Source organism: Esox lucius, chromosome 7 (assembly GCF_011004845.1).
Source record: "Esox lucius isolate fEsoLuc1 chromosome 7, fEsoLuc1.pri, whole genome shotgun sequence".
NCBI classification, from domain to species: Eukaryota; Metazoa; Chordata; class Actinopteri; order Esociformes; family Esocidae; genus Esox; species Esox lucius.
The window spans coordinates 46,278,946-46,304,141 of NC_047575.1; the positions used below are offsets into that span (position 1 = coordinate 46,278,946).

A 25,196-nucleotide genomic window follows, 5' to 3' on the forward strand; every position below is an offset into this window, starting at 1 on the left:
TGGCGCAGTAAAGGCTTCTTTCTGGCAACTCTACCATGCAGCTCATTTTTGTTCAAGTAACGTCGTATCGAAGAAACCTTTATTTCTCCTGAGGTTACCTGTGCTTTTTTCTTTGTATCCCTAAAAATTATTCTGGCAGTTTCGGCTGAAATCTTTCTTGGTCCACCTGACCTTGGCTTGGTATCAAGAGAAGCCTGAATATTCCACTTCTTACTAAGTGATTGAACAGTACTGACTGCCATTTGCAAGGCGTTGGATATCTTTTTTAATCCTTTTCCATCTTTATAAAGTTCCATTACCTTGTTACGCAGGTCTTTTGACAGTTCTTTTCTGCTCCCCATGGCTCAGTATCTAGCCTGCTCAGTGTATCCATGTGGGACCTAACAAACTCATTGACTATTTATACACAGACACTAATTACAAATTTAAAAGCCACAGGTGAAATTCACCTTTAATTGCTATTTTCACCTGTGTGTGAGTCATTTTGTGTGTTTGTAACAAGGCCAAACATTCAAGGGTATGTAAACTTGTGATCAGGGCCATTTAGGTGATTTCTGTTATCATTATGATTCAAAAAGGGAGCCAAACTTATATGCGATAAATAAATGTCTTCATTAAATCACTATCCTTAAATAAAAGGTAGGTTTTTTGATTGATCAGTCATATTTACAAAATCAATGCCAAAATTTCACAATTTCTGCCAATGTATGCAAATTTATGAGCACAACACATAGTTTTAATGAAATCAAGCCTCAAAGACCATATGGGTCTAAACATTTCTAAGTAAGCCCACATGCCCCATCTACAGATATCACACAGTGACTCAGTCATTCATTAAATTATTGTGGTGATTCATCGACTATGACAGTTTGAAGTGGTCGATTCAGGAAATGGTCTTCTTACATTTCAGGGACCAGAGCATCTCTTTTCCATCTCTTTCCTGCCATTGGTAACAAAGATTGTGTTTTCAGAAACAAACTCCAATATACACTTCTACGTTTGCACTACTTTTTCAACAACATCAGTGATATAGTTGAGACAAATGTACCGTAATTATAAAGTATAAAGAATGCATGTACTCACTCAAAACATGAGCAGATACAGCTATAGGAACCAGTAGAATGGACAGCAGGATCTTAAATTGGTTATTGAATCCAATCTGCTTCATTTGACATCACAGATTAATTCCAATTAGAACAGCATTTCATTAATACAATATGAGAAATTATGGAAATACATGCAGTCATTAGTTTATCTGGATAACAGCATCTGCTAAATTGCTTAAATTTACATACAATACTAGAGAAAACAGGATTTTATATTTCTGGAGGTGTAACTTGTTGTCAAGCTTACCGATTCCGATTTGATGTAATGTGTCGAGAATGTGTCTGAATATGGAGAAGAATTTTCTGTCAAGTAATGTACACAGAATGGAAATTTAAATTTTAGAGAAAGTAATGCATCTATGAACGTTTTATGTGGACAGTTAGGATGTCTTTATTGCGTTGTTCGGTACCGTGTGTGGGATAGCCCCTGGTCTGTGAGGTAGTGGTCATGTTATCTGGTGTCCTGGATGTTGGAGGGACAGGTGCTGAAATCAGACAGTAACACAATGACACAGTGCTGGAATCATACAGTAACACAATGACACAGTGCTGAAATCAGACAGCAACACAATGACACAGTGCTGAAATCAGACAGTAACACAATGACACAGTGCTGAAATCAGACAGTAACACAATGACACTGTGCTGAAATCAGACAGTAACACAATGATATGGTGCTGCAGTCACTTGCTCAGTTCACACAAATACTGCCTCCTACAATCTCCTCCTACAACTCTCAGTAGGCTCCCAATTATGTACATTTATACTTTAGTTATTTAGCAGAAGCCCTTATCCAGAGTACGTTTAGTGCATTCATCTTAAGACAGCTAGGTAGGACAGGTGATCTCAGACAGTTCTATCACCTTGTTCACGTTATAGGTCAATCATTCACGTTAAAGGTGGAAAATTTTCTGACATGATTTATCTTTGTCTCATTCTTTTACATCACAAGAACATAGCATTTTAACAGGGGTGTGTCGACTTTTTATATCCACTGTAGGTAGGACAGGTAATCTCTGTACCTAAGCTAAGTTACTGACAGGTTTTCCTCTGAGATTTTCCTCTGAAGTTTACCATTTACCATCAGCTTTGCAAATGTTATAATATCAAAATGAGTTTGTTACTCGTAAATATTTGAAATTGCTACATGTTGCATTTATTGTTGTGTTCAGTGTATAAATGGCAGAATACATCCAATAGTTGTGTGTGTATTTCTTACCTTTGTTTACAGTCAAAGTGACTTCAAATTTCTCATCATTGAAAAATCCTATGTGTTGCACTTTACATCCATAAATTCCAGAATCCTTCTCAGAAGTATTGAAGATGGTTAGAGACACATCCCCTGTTATCAGGTCACCGATTAACTGATATCTGCTCGAAACTTTATCTGTCACTTTAGTCCCGTCAGTCGAGATGATTTGGTCACTACAACCGTTGATTGGTAAGGTTCCTTTCCCCCAGCATGTGTGTTGTGGCCCCTTATTTTTGACATCATATCTGCAAGGCAGAGTCACGTTCTGACCCTCAATACCATTGACTTCAATGGTACATTCACTGACTGTAAATGAGAGAAAAGTAATGAGAAGAAAAGTAAAGTGTTTGATTTGAATTCTAATCATTTACTTCTAAACCAGATAAGCAGACTGAAGTGTATTTATTGTGTGTCACTTACCTGAAAGAAAGCAGAGGAGCAAACATTCAACTATACAGCTTCTCCCCATGATGTCACGTTCAGACCTGGTCAAACTAACCAGAACTAAATAAAACGGACACTTGAACTCACTCTCTTCCTCTCTGACGTGTCAGGTCTTTAATAAACTCAAGTCAAACCACCTCGACTTCCTCTTCATGACAAATCCACAGCTGCCTGTTTCCTATGAGCTTTCTAGAATGATGGTTAAGGTAGTTCTGTTTTTATTGATACTTTTGTTCAAAATATATAGTTTTTCATGCAATCTCTGACAAACTCCCTGGGTATCGCTCCGAATGTTCTTGACCCTAGCCAGACAAGCGGCTCACACAACTGAGGCGACTCACACAACTGAGGCGACTCACACATCTGTTACTGCCCCCTCTGTGTCTTAGAGGATCTACACTCTGCCTTGACTGACCTCAGTTATGGTTTACTGATATACAGTTAAGCACACTACATTTAATTAGTAAAATAAATAGTGATGTAGCTCATGATGAAAATATAGCAGGACTTATAATTATTTAATCCTGCTTTTATTTCTGTATTTTTTAAATACGTTTACAGTGCCTTCTAATTCTTTTTCAGACCCTTTCACTTTATCCATATTTTGTGGTGATATAGACTTCTTGGGTATGTATGTACCAGCTTTGCGCACCTGAATTTGGGTAGTTTCTCCCATTCTGTCTGTCAGATCGGATGGGAGCTTTGGTGAACTGCGATCTTCGAGTTTCTCCAAAGATGTTGAATATGCTGGGCCACTCAAGGACATTCACAGACTTGTCCTGAAGTCACTCCATGGTTGTCTTGGTCACGTGCTTGTCACCTTGCTGCACTACTCCCTTTGTACTACTGGACTCTCCCTTTGCACTACTCCCTTTGTACTACTGGACTCTCCCTTTGCACTACTCCCTTGTACTACTGGACTCTCCCTTTGCACTACTCCCTTGTACTACTGGACTATGACACTGATTTGCGTCTGATAAGGAAGTTTCAGTTGTGGTATGTTCATGTGTACCTCGGGTTGTTCTCATGGATGGATCTTAACAGAGACAGGGCCGTCTTACCAGTGTGAAGCTCAGTGGGGCGGTACAGAGTGATCAGCTCAGACTTCAACATTTCCTCATTTCCTAGAGGCCATAGTTTCACCACACAGTCAAGCCCAGATGTAGGGAATGACAGGACAAATTGTGGGAAGAGCGAGTTGTCAACCAGCTTGGCGGCGATCAGGTGGTCACTTTGTGAAAACCTGTGCTCCACCTGGGTGATGACTGTGTCGCATGCCTCCATCACCTGGCGCTGTGTTGGTTACTCGTCGGCCTGGCTCGTCTGTTCCATCGTTGATGTCTGTCACTTTATATTGATGTCAAAACGTATATCAAAATGGTTGAAAAATATACATTCTGCCTTTTGTTCCCGAAAAATATGCATTTGTAGATTTTCATTTGATACCAAAATTCATCCTATAAACTTAATATTTTGTGTATTTCCTGGAAACGGCCATTAATGTATAACCAACAAGGTGTGGCTTGTGAATAATTAGACAACTTAGATTCAAGTGTGTTAATTTATTATGTGATTGCATATGGTTTGAACAAAACACTGTCCCACAACGTTGGTTTAACTTCAGAGGAACACTACGGTTTTGTTTGACATTTCACATATCTGCATTTATATGCCTGGGCCACAGAGCCAATGGTTGTGGCTAAATGTCATGGTAACAGAGATGATAAAATTGACACAAACAGAATTTGTCACACTATCTGCAAAATAACTGCAGTTTAATCTTCTGCCATTACTTGGACCAATACGCTATTATATACTAATAATTCCATCCTAAAAAATCTTGTTACTTCTGAATAAAGCCAGCCGTATTAGTTGACCTTACTTTTTCAAACAAACCTTTTAACAAACCTTTTAAAAATCCAACCAACACGACTGGATAAGTTCGTCTTAAGTGTATCTTAAGATGGCAATGTTGTTGGAACCACAGTTCAACCCAGTAGTTGTTAGGACATCAGTGGCATAGTCTTAAAGCATGAGGGTGGTGAAAGTTCTCACGCATCTTCAGGGACATTCCTCATAGTCAACTCTGTCAACACATTCTGTTTGATAGATGTTCTCTATCGCCACTTCTTGTGCTTGCTGCACGGGGCTGGACTCTGAGCTCCTGTACCCAACTGTGTCACCAGAGTTCTGTGGTCTGACAAAGGAAGGAAGAGTCAAGCATTGATGTCTATTATGAATGCTGAAGCTTGACATACTTCCAGTGGCTACTATTACATATGAATGTCTCGTTGTATCAACGTTATCTCACAACTCATAGTCAAAACATGTTTGTTTGTGCTCTGTGACGGAAACAGACTCCCATAGCTGACAGAGGAGATGCCATCGGTAGAGATTCTATTTAGAACACCTGTTCTGCTTTGTGAATATTAAGATTACTGGCTGTATTAGGTTCTAAAAGGAATAACATGCTAGAACCAGCTTAGTGGCCAGAGCCTCTGATGAAGAATTGTAAGGTGGTGAAATCAATAATGCTCCATAGGAATCCAGTGAGGCAGCCTTCTACACCTCTCCAACTTAGAGGGTCAGGGTTATTAAAAGAGGAAGTCAAATGTCTTCTGGAGTTCAACTGACAACCTAAATGTATTTATTCCAGTGCCTCCAAGAGCATCAGGGGCTCAGAAGATGGCCAATTGTTTCCCTTCCTCAAGGTGTTGTGGTCTTGGTTTCTTAGAGTTGTGCTCAAAAGTTTGCATACACTTGGAGAATTGGTAATAAATGTACCGTTTTTATAGAAAACATGAGTGATCAGGCAACACACATATTTTATTTCTTATGGGATTCACATTCAACTGTAGGTCATAACAGAATGGCAAAATCATAAAATAAAACATGGCAACAAAAAAAATTTTTTACTGACCCCTGTTCAAAAGTCTGCATACCCTTAGTTCTTAATACTGTGTATTGCCCCTTTCAGCATCAATGACAGTGTGCAGTTTTATGTAATAGTTGTCTCCAAATTACAGTGTGCTAGAAGCTGTGAGGTGTGTCAAGGTGTTGTCAGGCATATTATAACCAGGCTTTTTTGTGGCATTGGCGCAGTAAAGGCTTCTTTCTGGCAACTCGACCATGCAGCTCATTACTGTTCAAGTATCATCGTATTGTGCTCCTTGAAACAACCACACCATCTTTTTCCAGAGCAGCCTGTATTTCTCCTGAGGTTACCTGTGGGTTTTTCTTTGTATCCTGAACAATTCTTGCAGTTTTGGCTGAAATATTTCTTGGATTACTTGACCTTGGCTTGGTATTAACACATCCCTTGGTATCAATTTCCCATTTCTTAATAAGTGATTGAACAGTACTGACTGGCATTTGCAAGGCTTTGAATATCTTTTCATATCCTTTTCCATCTTTATAAAGTTCCATTACCTTGTTACGCAGGTCTTTTGACAGTTCTTTTCTGCTCCCCATGTCTCAGTATCTAGCCTGCTCAGTGCATCCATGTGGGACCTAACAAACTCATTGACTATTTATACACAGACACTAATTACAAATTAAAAAGCTACAGGTGAAATGTACCTTTTAATTGCCATTTTCACCTGTGTGTCTCCTTGTGTGTCTGTAACAAGGCCAAACATTCAAGGGTATGTAAACTTTTGATCAGGGCCATTTGGGTGATTTCTGTTATCATAATGATTTAAAAAGGAGCCAAAGAACTGTGCGATAATAAATGGCTTCATTCAATCACTATCCTTAAATAAGAGGCAGTTTTTTTGCATGATCAGTCATATTTTCAAAATCAATGCAAACTTATGAGCACAAATGTATATCATAGTTTTAGTGAAACCGTGCCTCACAGACCATATGGGTCTAAACATTTCTAAGTAAGCCCACATGCCCCATCTACAGATATCACACAGTGACTCAGTCATTCCTTAAAATATTGTGGTGATTCATCGACTATGACAGTTTGAAGTGGTCGAGTCAGGATATAGTCTACTTACATTTTAAGGACCAGAGCATCTCTTTTCCATTGTTTTCCTGCCATTGGTAACAAAGATTGTGTTTTCAGAAACATACTCCAATATACACTTCTACGTTTTGCACTACTTTTTCAAGAACATCAGTGATATAGTTGAGACAAATGTGCCGTGATTATAAAGTATAAAGATTGCGTGTACTTACTCAAAACATGAGCAGATAAAATCACCACACCTATCAGAACCAGTAGAATGGACACCAGGATCCCAACTTGGTTAGTGAATCCAATCTGCTTCATTTAACATCACAGATTAATTCCAATTAGAACAGCATTTCATTAATCCAATATGAGAAAATATGGAAATATATGCAGTCATTAGTCACTCTGGATAACAGCGTCTGCTAAATTGCTTAAATGTACATACAGTACTAGAGAAAATAGGATTTCATATTTCTGGAGGTGCAACTAGTTTTCATGGTTACCAATTCCGATGTGATGTAATGTGTCGAGAATGTGTCCGAACATGGAGAAGAATTTTCTGTCAAGTAATCTACACAGAATGGAAATTAGAATTTTAGAGAAAGTAATGCTTCTATGAACGTCGTATGTGGACAGTTAGGATGTCTTTATTGCGTTGTTCGGTACCGTGTGTGTGATAGCCCCAGGTCTGTGAGGTTGTGGTCATGTAATCTGGTGTCCTGGATGTTGGAGGGGCAGGTGCTGAAATCAGACAGTAACACAATGACATGGTGCTGAAATCAGACAGTAACACAATGACATGGTGCTGAAATCAGACAGTAATACAGTGACATTGTGCTGAAATCAGACAGAAACACAATGACACAGTGCTGAAATCACACAGTAACACAATGACACAGTGCTGAAATCACACAGTAACACAATGACATGGTGCTGTAGTCGCTTGAAATTACTACATGTTGCATTTATTGTTGTGTTAAGTGTATAAATGGCAGAATACATCCAATAGTTGTGTGTGTATTTCTTACTTTTGTTCACAGTCAAAGTGACTTCAAATTTCTCATCATTGAACCATCCTGCGTGTTCCACTCGACATCCATAAATCCCAGAATCCTTCTCAGAAGTATTGAAGATGGTTAGAGACACATCCCCTGTTATCAGGTCACCGATTAACTGATATCTGCTTGAAACTTGATGTTTCACTTTAGTCCCGTCAGTCGAGATGATTTGGTCACTACAACCTCTGATTGGTATGGTTCCTTTCCCCCAGCATGTGTGTTGTGGCCCCTTATATTTGGCATCATATCTGCACGGCAGAGTCACGTTCTGACCCTCAATACCATTGACTTCAATGGTACATTCACTGACTGTAAATGAGAGAAAAGTAATGAGAAAAAAGTAAAGTGTTTGATTTGAAATTCTAATCATTTACTTCTAAACCAGATAAGCAAACTAAAGTGTATTTATTGTGTGTCATTTACCTGAAAGAATGCAGAGGAGCAACCATTCAAGGATACAGCTTCTCCCCATTATGTCACGTTCAGACCTTGCCAAACTAACCAGAACTAAATAAAACCACTTGAACTCACTCTCTTCCTCTCTGACGTGTCAGGTCTTTAATAAACTCAAGTCAAACCACCTCGACTTCCTCTTCACGACATAAATGTGCGGTTGCTTGTTTCTTCTGAGCTTTCTAGAATGCAGAGATGGTTAGGGTAGTTCTGTTTTTACTGATACTGTTCAAAATATGTAATTCATCATGCAATCTCTGACAAACTCACTGGATATCTCTCAGAATGTTCTTGACACTAGCCAGACAAGCTCTGAGGCGGCTCACACAACTGTTACTGCCCCCCTCTGTGTCTTAGAGAATCTACACTCTGCCTTGACTGACCTCAGTTCTGGATTACACAAGAAGCAAGAAAAGAAGAGAAGCATTATGAAACATAAGCACTCCACCACAAAGTCCTGAACATATGCCAGAGATGCCACGACAGCCACTGTCAAGGTGAAGTGCAACAGGCAGAAGAATCATAAGTTGAGAGTAGAAAATTAGTTTAGAGCATGTGTAATTGTCTAATGCACGGTTCCCCAAACATGGGCTTCTAAACCCATGGGGTATGTGAAGGAACTGCAGGGGGTTCTAGTTGATGAAAAGCTAATAATTTTTAAAATCGTAAAATTTAAATAAATCACTTGCAAAAAATATTTAAATATTTTATTTGTTTATCTGTATGCCATGTGACTATTAACCAATATCAGAGAATCAGGGGGTTCTTCATATCAATATTTGATGTCAAGGGGGTTCGGCTAACAAAAAAAGTGTTTAATGTGACATACTCAGCATTTTCATGCAATGTTGGACTGACTATAACAAGTTTTGTTTAAAATCCTGTTTAAACTAATATAATTTTGTCCGTTACGGGGTAGAGAAAAAAAGGTGTAAAAATTATAAAAAGTCTTTAATGCCTGAGATGGGAAAATATGATTTTTTGAAGGTGTGATATGTGCCTAATAATGTGGGGTATTTAGAAATGTAATCATATGTAGTTCAAAAATTTAAAAAGTCCAAGTTGAAATATTACCGAATCCCAGGAATGACCCATATACTGTAGATAGTAAATCAAGAAATACATAAAAAAATATATAATAAGTTAAATAATTAATACATTATTAGTTAAATAAATAGTGATGTAGATTAATCACAAAAATGCTGCAGGACTTATAATGATTTAATCCTGTGTTTTTTTAATGTATTTTTTTATTCTGTATTTACACTGCCTTCTTCACTTTCTTTATTTGAAATTTCTTCACACTTTGTTTTGTTATAGGATGTTTTGGAAGGATGGTGGTTTGTTGTTCATTCTGGTAATAACACCTTATTTCCAAAACACTCAAGCATAATTTCTTAAATAAATGAAGCAGCCAGCCTACCTACACCTGAACATGAGCAATCTGACATGCTTTATTGCATGGAAATGTTGATATATTTCCCTCGGACCAACTGTAGGATAGAACAATAACAGTCTTGTCTTGCTCTCTTTGCACCCTGTTTGTCTGGTGTCCTACAAAATTATTTACATTAGATTCCAAAAAGCTTTATCTAAAACTCCCATTTCCCTATATTATTTGTATTGTCATTTCATGCAGAAAGACAAGGAAAAAATAAATAGACAACTACATATATAATTAAATATGTACATACATAATAAATTATAGAAATGTAATTATTAGAGGAAGTAGAGGTGTTATAAATCATTACCTCTACTACTACAGTGCATTGTCAACTATTTACCTATTTGGGATTAGGGTTAGGGTTTAATATTGATTTAGTCTTTTATTGATTTGGCATAAATGTGGCATGTGTATTCTATCATTTTAATGTCATATATTTTGAAATAAAGATATAGTTCATTTATTACCTCATAGATTATGAGGAAATGTGTTTTACTTAGTCAAACATTAGTAAAATTACTGTAAGTCTTTAATATTTGTTCCAACTGGTTGAAAAATTTGGAAAACGAAATACTGCTGTATTCTATAAGATATATTCTAATTTATTTCATAATTGTATCGTGCATTTAATTTTTTATGAAATAAATTAGAATATATCTTATAGAATTATTTCCCCAAAATATGTTTTGTAGATTTTCATTTGACACCAAAATGGATGCCATAAACAACATGTTTTGTGTGTTACATAGAAATGGCCAGTAGTGGTTAAGCCAACAGGGTGTAGCTTGTGAATAATTTGACAACTTAGTTTCAAGTGCGTTTTTTATTATTATGTCATAGCACGGGGTTTGAACAAGACACTTTGCCACAAAGTTGAACTTCAGTGAAACACTGTGGTTTTGTCTGACATTTAACGTATCTGCATTAGTATGCCTGGGCCACAGAGCCAATGGGTGTGGCTAAATGTCATGGTTACAGAGGTGCTAGAACTGTCACATTCAGATGTGTTGTCAGATTCGGTTATTTGGACCAAAACACTATTACATACAAAAAACCCCATCATCAAGTGTTCAGTTAATTCTGTTGAATTCATTCTGAATGTAGCCAGACATATTATTAAGCCTTTATTCAAACATGCATTTCATGTAGCAGCTTGTCCGGCTGAATCGATAGTCCAAGTACGAAGCTACTGCGCTACTTTTTACATTTACATAATCAGGGCACACGCATCCAGAGCGACTTACAGTCAGATAGCGGGTACATTTTCAGACAGCTCGATGGAACAGCCACTCAAACCGGCAGTTGTAATCTCGTCCGTGGCGTAGTGTTTAACGCATGCGTGTGGTGAAGGTGCTCACACATCTTCACAGTCAGTCCTCATAGTCGTCTCTGTCATTCTGCTCTATTTGATAGATGTTCTCTACCGCCGTCTCTCGTGTGAGCAGCACGGAGTTCTGTGGTCTGATCCAAAAGAAGAGTCAAGCACTGATATCTATTGTGCATACTGAAGTTGGTATGCTAAACAAGTATAATAATGACACACTTGGTTATGATTAAAACGTAGTTTCTCATTATGACTTGGTGTTTCATAATCCATAATTGTAACCTGGTGTTTCATAATTCATATAGTCATTTCAATGGCTTTTGTCATAACTCAAAACATGTTAAACTCCAAAATGCTCTCATTTCAACACACACACACACACACACACACACACACATTTTTTATCAACACAGCAAGTATTATAAAAGTGTTGATAAATTATAAACATTATGCAATGGCGTAATTGGAATCAGACTGGCTTTAGGACCACACGGAGACACTTTGCTTTAATGTAGTTCCTGGAACGGTCTGGTTACCATAGTAGAAAAGAGGCTACGGTTGCCACTAGCAACTATGATCTATGGCTCAAGAAAGTTTGGTAGCCTAGCTGAGCATACCGCTAGCTAATTACCTCCCGTAACGTATGAATGAGGTAGATATTTAGCTTTAGTTTTTCTAAAACCGGCAACCATGTGTGGTGTAGTTAGGTTAACGTTATGTGTGAACGATAGTTGCAAATGTACATTAGTTGCTAGCTAACGTTTTGATCAAACATTGCCATCAGGTTCTGCAGGTGTCAATGTAGATCAAGCTGTTCATGTCATTCTGTGCTGCTTTTTAGCAGGATCAGACAGCCAGGCAGAAAAGGTCAACTGTGGAGCTGAGGTGAAATGTTGTCTTTAAAGGTGAATAACTTAAACGCAATTATTGATGTTATAATGTGTAGCCCATATCTTGAATGTTCATATTTATTAGCAGAACCTGAATGTTGAGTTGACCAGTATTGTCATGGAAGAGAGTTCTGGTGGAGATGATGTTGTGAAATTCAAGTACAGTAGCTACTGGCAAAATGTTCATGTAGATCACATTATATCAGCCACACACATTGAAATACAGAGGTCTGTAGTAGTTATTCACTAAGAGCACACACATAGACAATATGTTAACTAAGTAATATTAAATGAAATGGCTGAAGGCTGAATTTTTTGTGTTATTGTAGCAGAATCAATGAGATGATGTGTCCACTAGGGCACTTATATCATATGGCCAAAAGTAAGTGGACACCTGACCATCACACCTATATGATTTTGTTGGCCATCCCATTCCAAGACCATGGGCATTTGCAAAAACATATTTGTCCCCACTAGCGTGGGTGTGGCTACACCAGGGCCTGCAGGGGGTGGGCGGTCTCTGCTTGACCTGTATAAACAATGTCTTTTGTGATTTTCTATTGTGTGTTTCTATGTGGTTAGACACACAACTGTGTGTTTCTCAGTCAGACCTGAGGATCAGCTTTCCATGCGTGTATACGCATTTTTGCTTTAGCAATTTTTTCTCTCTTGTACTACAAGTACAGTACAACGAAATGCAGTTAGCATCTAACCAGAAGTGCAAATAGAGGGCAGAAAATATACAAGTGTATACAAGTATAAAGTATATGTATATTACAAGTGGAATGTGCAGATAGGCAATGAAGGCTATGTGTGTATTTGTGAATAAATATTATGGATTTATCCCATTGAGATTCCACTGGTAATCTCAGGAAGATAAATATTTAGTTATAGAAGTGTGTCTGAACAGGCAACGTTTTTCTGTTGCACACCAAGTTTCTGTATTCCGGTGGCGGTTTTGTCTCGTGCTCTGGGGGACTTTGGATGCTGCGGCGTGTGGGTGCTGCACCTTTTTTTTATTGTTACACATGATAAAACCGCTGTGTGCTACAGGCTGCTTGAGAAGAACTCTTGAAACATATATTACATCCTCCAATCCTCTGAGACATGTGACCTGAAGTGGGGCCAGTGAAGAGGACTGTTAAGATCCCAGCTGTGATATTGGGACAACCTATGACAGGCACAGTCGTGCATCTGGTCAAAATCCACAATATACATACCCCAGGTACATGTTTATTGAACCCAGAAACGGGAAATGTGCTGAACAAATAGCACAATGGTTAGACCAAGAGCATGTGGAGCTTTCCCGGTTCAAGGAGGTTGGCGAGTGTCCCTCAGACAAATGCATTGGATTCCCAGCTGCACACATTGGTACAGTCTCACTAGAGACTGGTGCACCAAACCACGTGCTGGTTGTTCTGTGATTTCCCTGCAGCATGGGCCCTCACATTTCCCGGATATAAAAGCAAGAGACGACACACTTACTCACTTGTTGACCGTTGCGTTTTTGTTAACTTTGCAACTGTATCGAAGAGAAATGTTGGATTGTTTTTGTTCACCTCAATCAGGTTGGAGAAATAAGCTGATCGAGCAGATGTGAGTGCTTTTCGGTAGTGTAATATCTATCCAGGGTTGTCTGAATACTTGGTGGAGCGCCACTTTCTCTCCAATTTTCTGGAGGCTTATGCTCGAGTGTTCTAATATTGTCTGTGTACCAGGGAGCAAGTTTCTTGATGCGTATTTCTTTTGGTTTTAGTGGTGCAACCGTATCTAAAGTATTTCGTTGTGAGTTTAGATCCTCGATTTGATCGTTTGCGGATATTTTTACTTTGTCGTTGATGAGCGAGCCAGAGAATTTATAATACGGCTTTTGAAACTCATTGTTTGCGGAACAAGTGGATTTCTTGTTTTAACAGTAAATGTAATAAGACAGTGATCGGATATTCCAGGATTTTGGGGGGGAATTATTAGATCTACAATATCTATTTCTCGTGACAGGACTAAATCTAAGGTGTGATTGTGGCAGTGTGTTGGACCTGACACACTTGGTTTGTGTCGAAAACAGATTTCCATAGCTGACAGAGGTGATAATGTTGGTAGGGATGTCATTTAGAACACATGCTCTCTGTGCATTGTGAATATTAATAATAATTTATGTATTCAGTTCTGAAGGAAATTACATGCAGCGTGTAGCATAGCAGTTAGACCCTCTGACCAGCAGGCAAATTAAAAGGTTGCTAGACTGAATTCCCAAGCTGACAAGTTGAACAAATGCATCCTATTTATTTAAAAGTGATAGTTCAACTGACAGCTAAAATACATATCATCTTTTAAAGGGATACTTTGGTATTTTGGCAGTTAGAATTTTTTCCTATTTGCCAAAAATGTGACAAATTCATTTATATGATTCTTTCTCTCTCAGGCTGCATTACTGCCTGGTAAGGCATCTGCTCCACTGCAGATTGAATGGCCCTCCAGAGGGTGGTGAAGTCTGCGGAGCGTGTCATTGACTGCCATCTTCCCTCCATGCAAGGCATCTACCAGGCACAATGCCTTAGGAAGGCACGGAACATCATCAAAGACTACAGCCACCTAGGTTGTGGTCTGTTCACACTGCTGCTGTCTGGTAGATGCTACCGGAGCATCAGGACCTGCACTTCCAGACTCACAAATGTGTTTTCCACCAGGCCATAAAGCTTCTCAACCAGCAACCCTGATCTATGATCATATTGATAAGTTGAACATTTCAAATGCTCTGATGACTTTCTTTGTACATTTAATGGCTTATTAAATGTTGGCATATTATACTTATATTTATAATATTTCTATCCATATTTTTCATATACCCCATTCTACACTTTTTGGAATTGCGGCTAGTTTACATTAACTGATATATTTTTGCTTTATATATTTCTTAATGCTTATTTCCATATCAGAAGAATATCATTGTTCAGAATGACACTATATTCAGTGCATTTGATAAATAAAAAACTTTACTTGCGGTTTGAAGAAAGCTTAGATAGCATTTAGCTAGCCTAGCGTAATTGCTGGAAGAGTTTAATACTTTATGGCTCTGGTCAAAACTTGGGAAATAGTGCTTCTTATCACTCAAAAGCAGTGACAGTTTGTCATTTTTAGTTTTACAAAGCTATACTCCGTAATCAATATTTTATGCATTTCTTTGTCACTGATAGTCATAAGAAATTAATCATCTGTGGTATATTGGCATTCACGCTATAGTGTCTATAGTGACAGGTCCATCAACTTCCCCATTTACAATATTAAATAAACAATAATTAAATAAAATCCAAAACCCTGAGTCACACTTGGTGATTTTGCACACACCTGCAAAACCACCAATGGCTCACAAGATGTTAACAGTGTCCTGAATGCTTATTGTTTCACTTCCTCAGTGTGGTCTTGAGTCTTATAGTTGTAGTGAAACAATGCCCCACAGAACATGCAGGCTTAATCATTCAGCTAAGAAAGCTCACATGCCCCATCTACAGATATCAGACAGTTACTCTGTCATTTCTTAGCATATTTTGGTGATTTTTGGAGTGGCAAAGTCAAGAAATAGCCTACTTACATAGCCATTCTTTTCCATCGCTTTCCTGCCAATAGTAACAAACATTATGTTGAGTATTCAGGAAGAAAACACCACCTTTCCAAGAACATCAGTGATATAGTTGAGGCAAATGTGTCGTGATTATGAAGTATAAAGTTTGTGTGTACTCACTCCAAATAAGAACAGATAAAATCACCATGCCTATCAGAATCAGCAGAATGGACACGAGGATCCCAACTTGGTTAGGGAATCCAATCGGCTTCTGTTGACATCACAGATTAATTCTAACCAGAACAGCATCTTGGTGCAATAATAGATCAGATTGGATTTAGTAGTTGTGGGAAAAACATTTACCAGATCCATGTGATGTGTCGTGAATGTGTCCGAATACAGAGTAGAATTGCTGTTCATATAATCTACACAGTGAGGAAATCAGAGTAATTTTAAGGAATTCATGCTTATTTTGACATTGTTGAAAAGCGTGATTTCATGGCCCGGCATGTATTTGTTATTGCTTTTTTCGGTACCGTGTGTGTGATAGTCCCAGGTCTTCGTGGTTATGGTCACATTATCTGTTGTCCTGGGTGTTGGAGGGGCAGGTGCTAAAATCAGACAGTGATACAATGACACGTTGCTGAAATCAGACAGTAACACAATGACAGTGCTGAAATCAGACAGTAACACAAAGACATGGTGCTGAAATCAGACAACAACAGAATGACACATTGCTGAAATCAGACAGTGATACAATGACACAGTGCTGAAATCAGACAGTACACAATGACACGGTGCTGAAATCAGACAGTAACGCAATGACATGGTGCTGAAATCATACAGTAACACAATGACACAGTGCTAAAATCATACAGTAACACAATGACACAGTGCTAAAATCTGACAGTGATACAATGACACGGCGCTGAAATCAGACAACAACACAATGACACAGTGCTAAAATCAGACAGTAACACAATGACACAGTGCTAAAATCAGACAACAACACAATGACAATGCTGAAATCAGACAACAACACAATGACACAGTGCTGAAATCAGAAAGTAACACAATGACTGTGCTAAAATCAAACAGTGATACGATGGCATAATGCTGAAATCAGACAGTAACACAATAACATAATGCTGAAATCAGACAGTAACACAATGACACAGTGCTGAAATCAGACAGTAACACAATGACAGTGCTGAAATCAGACAGTAACACAATGACAGTGCTGAAATCATACAGTAACACAAAGACATGGTGCTGAAATCAGACAACAACACAATGACACGGTGCTAAAATCAGAAAGTAACACAATGACTGTGCTAAAATCAAACAGTGATACGATGACATAATGCTGAAATCAGACAGTAACACAATGACACACTGCTGAAATCAGACAGTGATACAATGACACAGTGCTGAAATCAGACAGTAACACAATGACACAGTGCTGAAATCAGACAGTAACGCAATGACACGATGCTGAAATCCGACAGTAACACAATGACACAGTGATAAAATCAGACAATGATACAATGACACGGTGCTAAAATCAGACAACAACACAATGACACAGTGCTAAAATCAGACAGTAACACAATGACACAGTGCTAAAATCAGACAACAACACAATGACAATGCTGAAATCAGACAACAACACAATGACACAGTGCTAAAATCAGACAACAACACAATGACACAGTGCTAAAATCAAACAGTGATACGATGACATAATGCTGAAATCAGACAGTAACACAATGACACAGTGCTGAAATCAGACAGTAAGAGCACTAACATTGCTCTTAATTACTGCCTCAGCTTTAACAATGAATAAATAAATCAAATATAAACACAATATGTAGAGTGTTTCCTATGTTTATCTGAGCTAAAATAAAATTATTAATTTATATATATTTACAGATTTACTGATATACTTTATATACTGTAACTGTATTTGAAATTGTTCAAATACATCCAATATTTGTGTGTGTATTTCTTACTTTTGTTCACAGTCAAGGTGACTTCAAATTTCTCATCATTGAACAATCCTCCGTGTTGCACTCGACATCCATAAATTCCAGAATCCTTCTCAGAAGTATTGAAGATGGTTAGAGACACATCCCCTGTTATCAGGTCACCGATTAACTGATATCTGCTCGAAACTTTATCTGTCACTTTAGTCCCGTCAGTCGAGATGATTTGGTCACTACAACCACCCAACATTGGTATGGTTCCTTTCCCCCAGCATGTGTGCTGTGGCCCAGTATATTTGGCATCATATCTGCACGGCAGAGTCACGTTCTGACCCACAGTACAATAGACTTCAATGGTACATTCACTGACTGTAAATGAGAGAGAGAGAATTCGAACAGATTAAAAATGTTCAATGTAAATCCTAACCCTCAACTACAGAAGGGTTGTTCTATCAGACATCACTTACCTGAAAGCAGGTAGAGAAGTCCGCAGGCTAGAATGCACCATCTGTCCATTATGTCACCTTCACCAGACCCAAACTGCATTTAGTTTCTGAAGTCTCGCTGTCCGACAACAGTCAGGACTTTTAATAAACTCAAGTCAACCGCCTGGACACATGACTTCCACTTCTTGAAATTATTTTGCAATCACTTGTTTACGCTGCAATTTCAGGTTCTTTTTTCTTTTGAAGGTTGCTTCACTTATTCACAAATACGGTTAATTTACAGAATCTCTTCTGGGTAGTTCACAATTATAAAGATTAAGCTTCATCCTGCTCACACAGGACCAGCCCACGCCATGACCTCTTACTCCCTGCTCTCTACAGATTCATTCCAGTAACTAGTGATATCCAGCCGACTGAGAACCTGTCCATTTGACCCACATCCCTTGTCTTCAACATCTCCCTTCCCACATCAAAGCAACACTGACCCCACATAGAAACTAAGATTCATCCCAAACTGCAAACTACTGGTAACCCTTATTTTCTTCCCAAAACAAGCTGAAGTGTTCGGCAACCTGTCAATCAACTAAGATTGTTGTGCTCTGTGCCAAAGATGCTTCATGCTCTGTCTCTCCAAGACCTTTACTGAAAAGGCAGCCTTTGTTTATGTAAAGGCTAAAGTCAAGGCAAATCACGTTCGACCTTTTTTCACAGTTAGTTAGATCTTGTAACCTGTAATAATCTAAGATGCATTTAGAAGAAGCTGCATATTTCAAAGGGCTGTGAGTTGTTTATTTGACCAATTAAATATGTTAAAAAAGCAGAATACTTGAGCAGGCTTTTGCAAGTTTCCAAGTTTATTTATCAAATACACCGAATAACACAGCATCTTCCTGCACAATTACATTATTGTGATGTAGTAAGTATTTAAAAAATATATAAGCAAAAATATAGCAAAAAATAAATTGATAAAAACATAGCACTGTAAACTAGCAGCAATTTAAAAAGAGTACTGTAAACTAGCAACAATATGGGTAGTAGTATTGAATATTATACATGTATGGCAATGATATACTGTACATAACAATGTAAACTAGCAGCAATTTTAAAAAGAGTAGTATGGGGAATATGAACAATATGGGTAGAAGTATTGAATGTTGTTGATACATATGAGGGTCCTAGGGTCCTGAGCTTAGGAACAATCTTAGTGGGAACAATAGTGTTGAATGCTGAGCTGTAGTCCAGGAACAGCATCTTCACGTATGTGTTGTCTTTTTCCAGGTGGAACAGGGCGGTGTGTGTCGTCAGGGCGACGGCATCATCCGTAGATCTATTGGGGCGGTATGCAAATTGAAAGGGGTCCAAGGTGTCTGGAAGGGTGGAGCAGACGTGAATTCTGACCAGTCGCTTGAAGCACTTCATGATGGTGAAGGTCAGTGCTACAGCGTGGTAGTCATTCAGGCAGGTGATGGAAGGTTTCTTCGGTACAGGGATGATAGTGGTCTGTTTGAAGCAGGACGCAACTACAGACTGATTCAGGGAGAGGTTGAATATAGAGGTATAAACTCTGCTAACTGATCGGCGCACCCTCTGAGGACACGGCCTGGAATGTCATCCGGCCCTGGTGACTTCTGAGGGTTCACTTTTTTGAGAGCTCTCCTCACGTCAGCCATGTTTAGGGACAGAGTGTAGTCATCCTGGTCCTCGGCAAGCCTCATCCAAGGAATTGTGTTGATCGCCTCACGGCCGTGCTTGCAAGGTGTTGAACTTCAGTTCTGCAATTAGATACAATGAGTTTCAGCCACTTGCAAATTGAAGGAGAGTTTGCAGGTTCACAACTGAACGTTGCATTGTGCACAGACATTTTACAAGTCGGCCGTGTTTATGGATTTGTAGTCTGTTGAAGCTAGTAATGACCCTGATTTGAACTGAATGCTGAATCACAGTACATGCGCAATGACCTCTTAGTCATTTTCTAGAGAATTTAATACAAATATTTTTATCCTCTTCATCTTGGGTAATAAAAGAAGTAGCCCAGTCCCAAAATTAATAGAAAATATCTACTGACTTTCTGACTAACTTTTACATGTTAAGCTCCTTTAAAATATGTTTATTACAAATGTTTACTTCATTCAAATATTAAGCTTTCTTTGTAATATTTTGTTGAATCAAAGTATGTTTCGTCTTTGACATTTTTTAGATTTGTTGATACATTGCACTTTTTAATATTTTGCTTTCTGAATTAAGATTCTTTGGAATATATTTGCCTATTTTAACACATCACATGCTTTTGATGCATTTTCATATTTAAAATATTTAACTGAGCAATATTTCAGGCCTTTGAAATATTTACAGTAGGTTCATTTACTTTTGTCATTTAAATACTTTTGTTCTTTCTAATATTTATTCTTTCTTTTGGAGAATGTGCAGTCCTCACAACTCTTTGGTAAAGTAGAATACTACTTTGAAAGCAGTTTTTCCCCTAGTGCCATCTTAGTTCAGAGTGACGGGCCAGAAACAGAAAGCCTGCTAGATGTAATCCCCAAAGCTGACAAGGTGAATCAAACCTTTCTTTTCTCTGCTATTGACCAAGGCAGCTTCCCAGTGTGGCATCCACCCTTGAACCTCTTCATTCAAACGCAGTAAAAAACAGAAATCTAGTTCTGGTTTGGCCTGGTGTGCATTCAACAACAAAAATGACTAAATCCTTTAATTTCTTCAATTACATAATTGCAGTAATGTAGTATAATCAACACTGAGTTCAAGCAAGCCATGTCTTGGGAGGTTTTTCATCTCTTTATTTACAGCTTATCCCCAAAAAACATGTATGACTGCCAGTTCAACATAATTAATGAATGAATGAAATCCTTTTATTAGACACACTGTGAGTAGTCCTACTAAAAAACTATTAGACAAACCAGTACACAACATTCAGATCAAATCTCAACTCTATAAAGTACTGTCGGTGGTGAGGAAACAACTTTGTCAGGTCCTCAGTCCTCCCCCGCAATGCCCGCTGTAGTGGAAGGTCATTGATGAGATGGGGACTGAGGGGAGGAGACATGGAGAGGAGAGGGGACACAGGGAGGGGAGGAGACATGGAGAGGAGAGGGGACACAGGGAGGGGAGGGGACGTGGAGAGGGGAGGGGACGTGGAGAGGAGACACAGGGAGGGGAGGGGACATGGAGAGGAGAGGGGACACAGGGAGGGGAGGGGACGTGGAGAGGGGACACAGGGAGGGGAGGGGACATGGAGAGGAGAGGGGACACAGGGAGGGGAGGGGACGTGGAGAGGGGACACAGGGAGGGGAGGGGACATGGAGAGGAGAGGGGACACAGGGAGGGGAGGGGACATGGAGAGGAGAGGGGACGTGGGGAGGAGAGGGGACACAGGGAGGAGAGGGGACACAGGGAGGAGAGGGGACGTGGGGAGGAGAGGGGACACAGGGAGGAGAGGGGACATGGAGAGGAGAGGGGACACAGGGAGGAGAGGGGACGTGGGGAGGAGAGGGGACACAGGGAGGAGAGGGGACACAGGGAGGAGAGGGGACACAGGGAGGAGAGGGGACACAGGGAGGAGAGGGGACGTGGGGAGGAGAGGGGACGTGGGGAGGAGAGGGGACGTGGGGAATGTGCAATTGAGAACTTCTCTATATGTCTGTAGGAGCATTATATATCCAGGCATCCGCATCATGGTAACTGAGAGGTATTTCCACCAGGAGATCTCTGCTTCTGGGACTGGGGGAACTGGCAGGTCCTCCTCTGCCATTTCTGGATCGCCTCAGACCTGATTGGTGATACAGGGAAAAGAATTAAATAAAATATTTAATAGTTCAAGAGGTCACAGATTTCCCTATTTTGGTGCTTTTTGTTATGATTTTAACAGAATGAACACCAAAACATTTTAGGTTTTTTTTGGTCATATAACTTACCAAAAGGTTAACCATAACTTACCAAAATGCTCTCATAACTTACCAAAATGTTAAGGATTTATTTTCAGTTTATTGAGTAGTTTATTTTGTATAATATCCTTTTGTACTGGTGTCGGAGGGGTGGAGGGTGTGTGTGAGTGTGTGTGGGGGGGGGGGGGGGGGGGGTATTTTCCAGCACAGTAAGCAGAAAACGTATGAGTCACCTCTTTCACTTCCACTCCAAGTAGCTAAATTAAACTTTTCCACAGACAGCCTTTGAACAAAGACTTGGCAGAACAGGCTTGGAGCAGACAGTTTCAACACATGAATAAGCTAATGCCATTACTTAAGAGAAAAATAATGACTACGCTCATTTGATGATTGGAGAAGGAAAAGCCAAGGCTGTAAACATTTGGAATGACTCCACAACTCACGGAGAAGAACTGTCAGTATCAGGCCCGGCAGGAAGAGGATCAATCCCACTCTGATTGTGTGTCCTATGTAGCTTTCCAGGGATGGAGGTGCCATGAGCCGCTGTGTGGTTTAAAGGGTTTTGTCATTGGCGTTGGGAAGAAGTTGAGAAAGTCGGCAAAAAATACAGAGATGTTTGCGTCAACAATTGTTCGCTAACATTGACGTTTAGAAAGGCATTTGTTGTGTGAAATTCTCCTGTCTTCTAAATCCCTGTCTGGAACATTGGGAGTATGCGTGATTTAAAATACCCTACCTTTGTCCTTCTGACAAGCTGCATCACTGGGCCCGTAGTGCTGAGAGGAAAGATGTCAGGATCTGGCTCACCTAGGAAGAAAGAGTCATGCTTCACTGTATAGTTACTTTGTCCGCTCTGTTTTGATGGTCAGCACAGGTTTATGATATGACACTGTTGGTGATGATGTCACATACCTTGCCTGTCCTTCCTTGACTTGATAGTGGACCCGGATGTCTCTGTGAGAGGCAGGAGGAGCCCTGGGGAGTCTGTGACGGGAGGTGCTATACATGAAAGCATAGTTGTTGTTTTTTGTTCTATTCCCAAGCAAACATTTTAAAAGTAAGAGTGGAAACGTACCTTGTCTGCCGTAGTGCGGTGTGAAAGGCGACCCAGGTGTGTCGATGTTGGCAGGTGTTGGTTCTGGTGCTGTTGGGACAAAGTCCGGGGCGACGGTGCGCATGACTGCTGCTGCAGGATGAGGGATTTATGTTTTAAAAAATATCAAATCAATTATATATTATGAATAATGTTACTAAACTTATTGTTTCTGGAGAAGTGCACATGCTACATACCAACAGGACACAAATAGCACTTAACAGTTTGCAAAATGTTTGTTCACAATTTCGCCCGAATAAATCAGAAGCCACACCAACAATCACCCCTATATTTGTCCTGTAGCCGTCACCAAACTGACCACTGCTTTTCAGGCTCACCTGTCTTAAGGCAAACATCAGTGGCGTTTTCTTACCTGGTCGAACGATTAAATAAACGAGGAAGGTCAGGTCGTTGAACAGCCCTGGTAGCTCCACACGGCAGTGGTAGAAGCCCGAGTCGTCCTCGCGGGCGTTGTAGATGTTCAGGGAAACATCTCCACGCTGCAGGTCCCCACCTAGCCGGTGCCTGCCTGACCTCCTGTAGATCACCTCCACTCCGTTGGTGGCGACGACCGTGTTCTCGCAGGCGAACGGAGAAGGCCCTCGTCCCATCCCCCAGCACACCTCCGTGAGGCCCTGCGTGGCCGTGTCATACCGGCAGGGAAGAGACACCGTCCTGCCCGCAACACCGACCACTGTCTCCATGACTCCATCACACGCTGTCGACAGGAAAGACACATGGTCAAGGCCCCTTCAGCAGTGTTAGACACGCAGAGTAGTACAGTAGTAAGACATTTTCTTCCGTTTCTTTTCGGTTGTTTTTACAGCTTTACCTGACAGACGTTCGAGATGTACGAAGGTTGAAACAGACAGGACTTACATGTCAGCAGAGAGACTGTGATAAAAGCACGAAGAGAAGATGGCATTTCTTTTGTGTTCATCAAAACTAGTTTGGGTACAATGACTAGACCCACTTCCCTGTTTTTACTCATTTAAGAGACTTAGGAAGTGTGTCAATGAAGCCTACACACGTCTGGCTTTGCCGGGAGGGATGTCCCCGAGATGATCTCATACCGCCACACATTCACTCCATGTATTTCAGAAGTTGTTCACATTCATGTCTTCTTTTGTATTTGGGGTTTCTGCAGTTCACTGCTGAAACACAATATTGTTTTAGTTCTGATTATTCCTTGTTGTTGTTTTATATGAATTCAGTTTGTTAATCATTTGTATCTTTTTTTTATTTAAATGTACTTCTGTCCGCATTTTTTTAAAAGTGCAATTGCATTTCACTTTAAGTCTGCGCTGGTTGACAATGCGTGGGACAAATACATTTAATTTAATGTGATGGCAACATTCACACACCAGAGGGAGTAGTGAGTCTTGTAAATCCATGGAGACATCTAAACCTTGAGAAATCAATATTGTGAAAGTATGAAAAGTTTCTTTGTCCTCTGTTAAATCTACAATGAGAAAGTGAAATCTACAAATCTCTGTGAAACTACTTTCCATGATAACATGATAACTTTCAAACAGCCTTTTCTTTAGACACTGTCAAAATCCCACGTCATCATCCATCTATCATCCCAAACTTAAAGGCAGTATTGTAATTTTTTTATGTCACTAGGGATGAGTGAAATATGATATGTCCAGTACCAAAGTTAGGTTGGTACTTTTCATTCAAGCACGTTTGGGAACATTCCTTGATTTTCTAAAAATACTGATTGGCGAATCCCACAGATAATTTAACACACGGTTTCCTGGTCTGAAATGACTGGTTTATTTTTTATCATTTATAAGCCCTTGCCAAGAAGGTAGCTTATAATTCTACAGCAGAAAACACAACACAACTTGTTACCGTAAACATTTATGGAAGTTACAGTAAACAGAGCAAAGTGCTTGAAAGGTAACTTGAAATGGGTTTAGAAACATTTCACATTATCAGCCCTGCAATAACCAATCATCAGTCAGAATGAAAGTGATCCGGTTTTAAAATGTTTTTTTAAATGTTCCCATTTACAGTGAAACCTTAAAGCTATTTTATCAAACTCTATACTTGTGCTGGGAATATTAGACCAAAAATATCGGTGTTACCAGACAGGAATGTCAATGATTTTGTACGATGCTTAAATATAGGGGCAGATGTCCTGAAATGACTCGGCTGTTCAGTCGGTTCACCTTTTTATGATCTTAGAGAGCTGACTTAGAACATGGATTAACTTCGCTGTGTGGATCTACTCTGAGGCCCTGCATACCATCTTTCTACACGTCGTTCCTAATGAA

The 25,196-nt window shown here is 39.6% G+C and overlaps 4 protein-coding genes across 7 annotated transcripts; all 4 read right to left on the bottom strand.

The window, feature by feature from the left end:
• Positions 1–687: 687 nt before the first annotated feature.
• LOC117592760 (hepatitis A virus cellular receptor 1 homolog) lies at positions 688–2,994 on the bottom strand. The gene is made up of 6 exons (XM_034292971.1): positions 2,779–2,994; positions 2,326–2,664; positions 1,517–1,591; positions 1,354–1,388; positions 1,084–1,162; positions 688–940 (listed from the first exon to the last, which is right to left on the bottom strand). Exons 1-6 carry the CDS (start codon positions 2,825–2,827, stop codon positions 900–902), a joined length of 618 nt encoding a protein of 205 aa, XP_034148862.1. The 5' UTR covers positions 2,828–2,994; the 3' UTR covers positions 688–899.
• A 1,403-nt stretch (positions 2,995–4,397) lies between these two features.
• Positions 4,398–8,879, bottom strand: LOC105011316 (hepatitis A virus cellular receptor 1 homolog). Of its 2 annotated transcripts, none has more exons than XM_029121330.2 (7): positions 8,245–8,879; positions 7,792–8,130; positions 7,430–7,504; positions 7,267–7,334; positions 6,988–7,072; positions 6,807–6,843; positions 4,398–4,999 (listed from the first exon to the last, which is right to left on the bottom strand). In XM_029121330.2, the coding sequence occupies exons 1-7, from the start codon at positions 8,291–8,293 to the stop codon at positions 4,864–4,866; spliced, it is 789 nt and encodes a 262-aa protein (XP_028977163.2). In that variant the 5' UTR covers positions 8,294–8,879; the 3' UTR covers positions 4,398–4,863. The 2 variants fall into 2 exon arrangements, with proteins under 2 accessions (XP_028977163.2, XP_028977162.2); XM_029121329.2 differs by having other exon boundaries at positions 6,988–7,075.
• A 1,647-nt stretch (positions 8,880–10,526) lies between these two features.
• Positions 10,527–18,421, bottom strand: LOC105011292 (T-cell immunoglobulin and mucin domain-containing protein 4). Its single transcript, XM_010871210.5, has 7 exons — positions 17,944–18,421; positions 17,504–17,845; positions 16,028–16,102; positions 15,855–15,916; positions 15,672–15,762; positions 15,522–15,546; positions 10,527–11,179 (listed from the first exon to the last, which is right to left on the bottom strand). The coding sequence occupies exons 1-7, from the start codon at positions 18,020–18,022 to the stop codon at positions 11,089–11,091; spliced, it is 765 nt and encodes a 254-aa protein (XP_010869512.4). The 5' UTR covers positions 18,023–18,421; the 3' UTR covers positions 10,527–11,088.
• Positions 18,422–21,481: 3,060 nt separating this feature from the next.
• havcr2 (hepatitis A virus cellular receptor 2) lies at positions 21,482–23,904 on the bottom strand. 3 transcript variants are annotated; one of them, XM_010871212.4, is made up of 7 exons: positions 23,794–23,904; positions 23,288–23,632; positions 22,897–23,004; positions 22,734–22,820; positions 22,558–22,628; positions 22,265–22,364; positions 21,482–21,706 (listed from the first exon to the last, which is right to left on the bottom strand). In XM_010871212.4, the coding sequence occupies exons 1-7, from the start codon at positions 23,852–23,854 to the stop codon at positions 21,570–21,572; spliced, it is 909 nt and encodes a 302-aa protein (XP_010869514.2). In that variant the 5' UTR covers positions 23,855–23,904; the 3' UTR covers positions 21,482–21,569. The 3 variants fall into 3 exon arrangements, with proteins under 3 accessions (XP_010869514.2, XP_019903659.2, XP_010869513.2); XM_020048100.2 differs by having other exon boundaries at positions 22,734–22,805; positions 22,897–23,007; XM_010871211.4 differs by having other exon boundaries at positions 22,897–23,007.
• Positions 23,905–25,196: the final 1,292 nt, after the last annotated feature.

Coding starts and splice junctions, on each gene's coding strand:
- LOC105011316 (XM_029121329.2), bottom strand. CDS start 8,293: ATGGGGAGAAGCTGTATCCTTGAATGGTTGCTCCTCTGCATTCTTTCA. Junction 7,335..7,429: donor CTGGGGCTATCACACACACG/GTACCGAACAAC, acceptor CATTCTGTGTAG/ATTACTTGACAGAAAATTCT. Junction 6,844..6,987: donor TTTATCTGCTCATGTTTTGA/GTAAGTACACGC, acceptor TACCAATGGCAG/GAAAACAATGGAAAAGAGAT.
- havcr2 (XM_010871211.4), bottom strand. CDS start 23,854: ATGAACACAAAAGAAATGCCATCTTCTCTTCGTGCTTTTATCACAGTC. Junction 23,008..23,287: donor TTATTTAATCGTTCGACCAG/GTAAGAAAACGC, acceptor CTCATCCTGCAG/CAGCAGTCATGCGCACCGTC. Junction 22,629..22,733: donor GTCAAGGAAGGACAGGCAAG/GTATGTGACATC, acceptor CTTTCTTCCTAG/GTGAGCCAGATCCTGACATC.
- LOC105011292 (XM_010871210.5), bottom strand. CDS start 18,022: ATGCAGTTTGGGTCTGGTGAAGGTGACATAATGGACAGATGGTGCATT. Junction 17,846..17,943: donor ACTTCTCTACCTGCTTTCAG/GTAAGTGATGTC, acceptor TCTCATTTACAG/TCAGTGAATGTACCATTGAA. Junction 16,103..17,503: donor CACCTTGACTGTGAACAAAA/GTAAGAAATACA, acceptor GTCTGATTTTAG/CACCTGCCCCTCCAACACCC.
- LOC117592760 (XM_034292971.1), bottom strand. CDS start 2,827: ATGGGGAGAAGCTGTATAGTTGAATGTTTGCTCCTCTGCTTTCTTTCA. Junction 1,592..2,325: donor CACTTTGACTGTAAACAAAG/GTAAGAAATACA, acceptor GTCTGATTTCAG/CACCTGTCCCTCCAACATCC. Junction 941..1,083: donor TGTATCTGCTCATGTTTTGA/GTGAGTACATGC, acceptor TACCAATGGCAG/GAAAGAGATGGAAAAGAGAT.